Consider the following 1,618-nt stretch of genomic DNA (forward strand, 5'->3'; position numbering starts at 1 on the left):
TATATTAATATTAATATAGCTAAACATTTGATCTTGGGTGTCTGCTGTCCCTCTGCTCATCTCTGGAACAGAACCAGTCGAATTCCTGTAAACACTTTTTTTTTTTCCAAAAAAAAAAAAAAAAAAGTCAAAACAAAGAAACATAACAATGAGAGATTTAACACTGGTGACTGACATACAGGAACAGACGTCCGTGTGCTGCGGCAGCGTCCACCTCGTCGTCACACGGAACAGAAACTGAAGCAGGAAACGTGACTAACTCTGGTGCGCCAGTGCGTGTGTTGTGTACGTTTCGTGGTGCGAAAGTGTCTCGGTGAGGGAAGGACCAGGACGGCTACACTTCAACACTTTAACCCTGAGCCTTATTTGACGTAGATACCTCTGGACAGACGGGGGCGCTGTGGGGAGAACAGGTTTATACTGCGTCTCTGCGGAGGGGGGGGGAAGAGACTTGTCACGGGAGAAAATGACGCAACTTTAGCACAGGTCCACATGAGTGGATGAATACTGATGGTAGTCTGATACGTTTCAGTTCGTGTTTCTGACTCTGGGTCGGTGTGATGGCTTCGTTCCGGACGGAGGCCAACTCTTCCAGATCTCAGCTGGAATCGACCAAGCTCAGGCTGTGGGTAGGGGAGGGTAAAAACGTCCCGGCTTCAATCCAATCCCTCTCCGCCATGCTCAAACAGAGTTTATTAAAACAAGATCAAGCCCCATGTGCCCCGGAGTCCGTCCCGTCTTCCATCCTGTCGGATCCAGGACGGTGAGGCTATGTCACGTCCTCTTCCTCTGAGCAGTAGTCCCGACCCTGGACACAACACACACAATTAGCACTCGCTAGCCGCGTTCTCTATATATTTGCGGAATTTGACATTTCGAAAACAAATTTGCTTGATGGATACATGTGAATTTCGAAAAATTCTTGTTTCTCTATATATATATAAAAAAGTTTTAAAGCTAAGAGTAAAGTGTTTTTTTTTGTTTTTTTTGTTTTGTTTTTTGAGTATCGAAATTAGTTTCTTTTGCAAAGCTTCAATGCAGACCCCTTTTTCATGTCACAGGAGTCGCATCAATAACCACTGAAGAAAACAAGGAAGAGTTACCTTGGGAACAAACTTATTCACATGAGATTTTAGTTGCCTTTCTCATTTAATGGAAAAACCATAATTGCAAAATTTAGTTTTTTCGACATCAGCAGATTATTGAAAGAAGTTTTTCCCACATGGAAATATTTAACATTTGTAAATATACATTATTATTTATTTATTTTCTCTCGAGTCTGCGAGTGTTCAAAAAAGGGATATAAAAATTTGATGCATTATTACTATCACTTGTAATGGTAATGCAACTACTGTTTACACTAGAGACTAATGAACAGTAACAATGACTTTTTTTCCATTCAAAAATGCTGCACTGTTTAGGTGAAAAGTATTTACACCCTTTCATCTTTTCCCTGCTTCAACTGCAGATTTCAGTTTATTTTATTGGTGTTTGAATTGACAGACCAACACAAAATAGAGCAGAATTGTGAAGTGAAAAGGAAGTGAATGGTTTCAACAAGTAGAGATCAAAAATGGAAGTGTGGTGCATGTTTGTATTGACGCCTCCTAAACCTTTT

General features: G+C 40.7%; 1 protein-coding gene across 1 annotated transcript in view; it reads right to left on the reverse strand.

Moving 5' to 3' along the window:
- Positions 1–82: 82 nt before the first annotated feature.
- Positions 83–1,618, reverse strand: part of zgc:55943 (uncharacterized protein C1orf21) — an 8,208-nt gene continuing 6,672 nt past the window's right edge. The window contains exon 7 of the mRNA XM_007568694.2: positions 83–808. Coding sequence (XP_007568756.1) covers positions 770–808 — 39 coding nt within the window. The 3' untranslated portion in view covers positions 83–769. The remainder of the gene's footprint in view (positions 809–1,618) is intronic.

The sequence above is a fragment of the Poecilia formosa genome, unplaced genomic scaffold (genome assembly GCF_000485575.1).
Source record: "Poecilia formosa unplaced genomic scaffold, Poecilia_formosa-5.1.2 Scaffold230, whole genome shotgun sequence".
NCBI classification, from domain to species: domain Eukaryota; kingdom Metazoa; phylum Chordata; class Actinopteri; order Cyprinodontiformes; family Poeciliidae; genus Poecilia; species Poecilia formosa.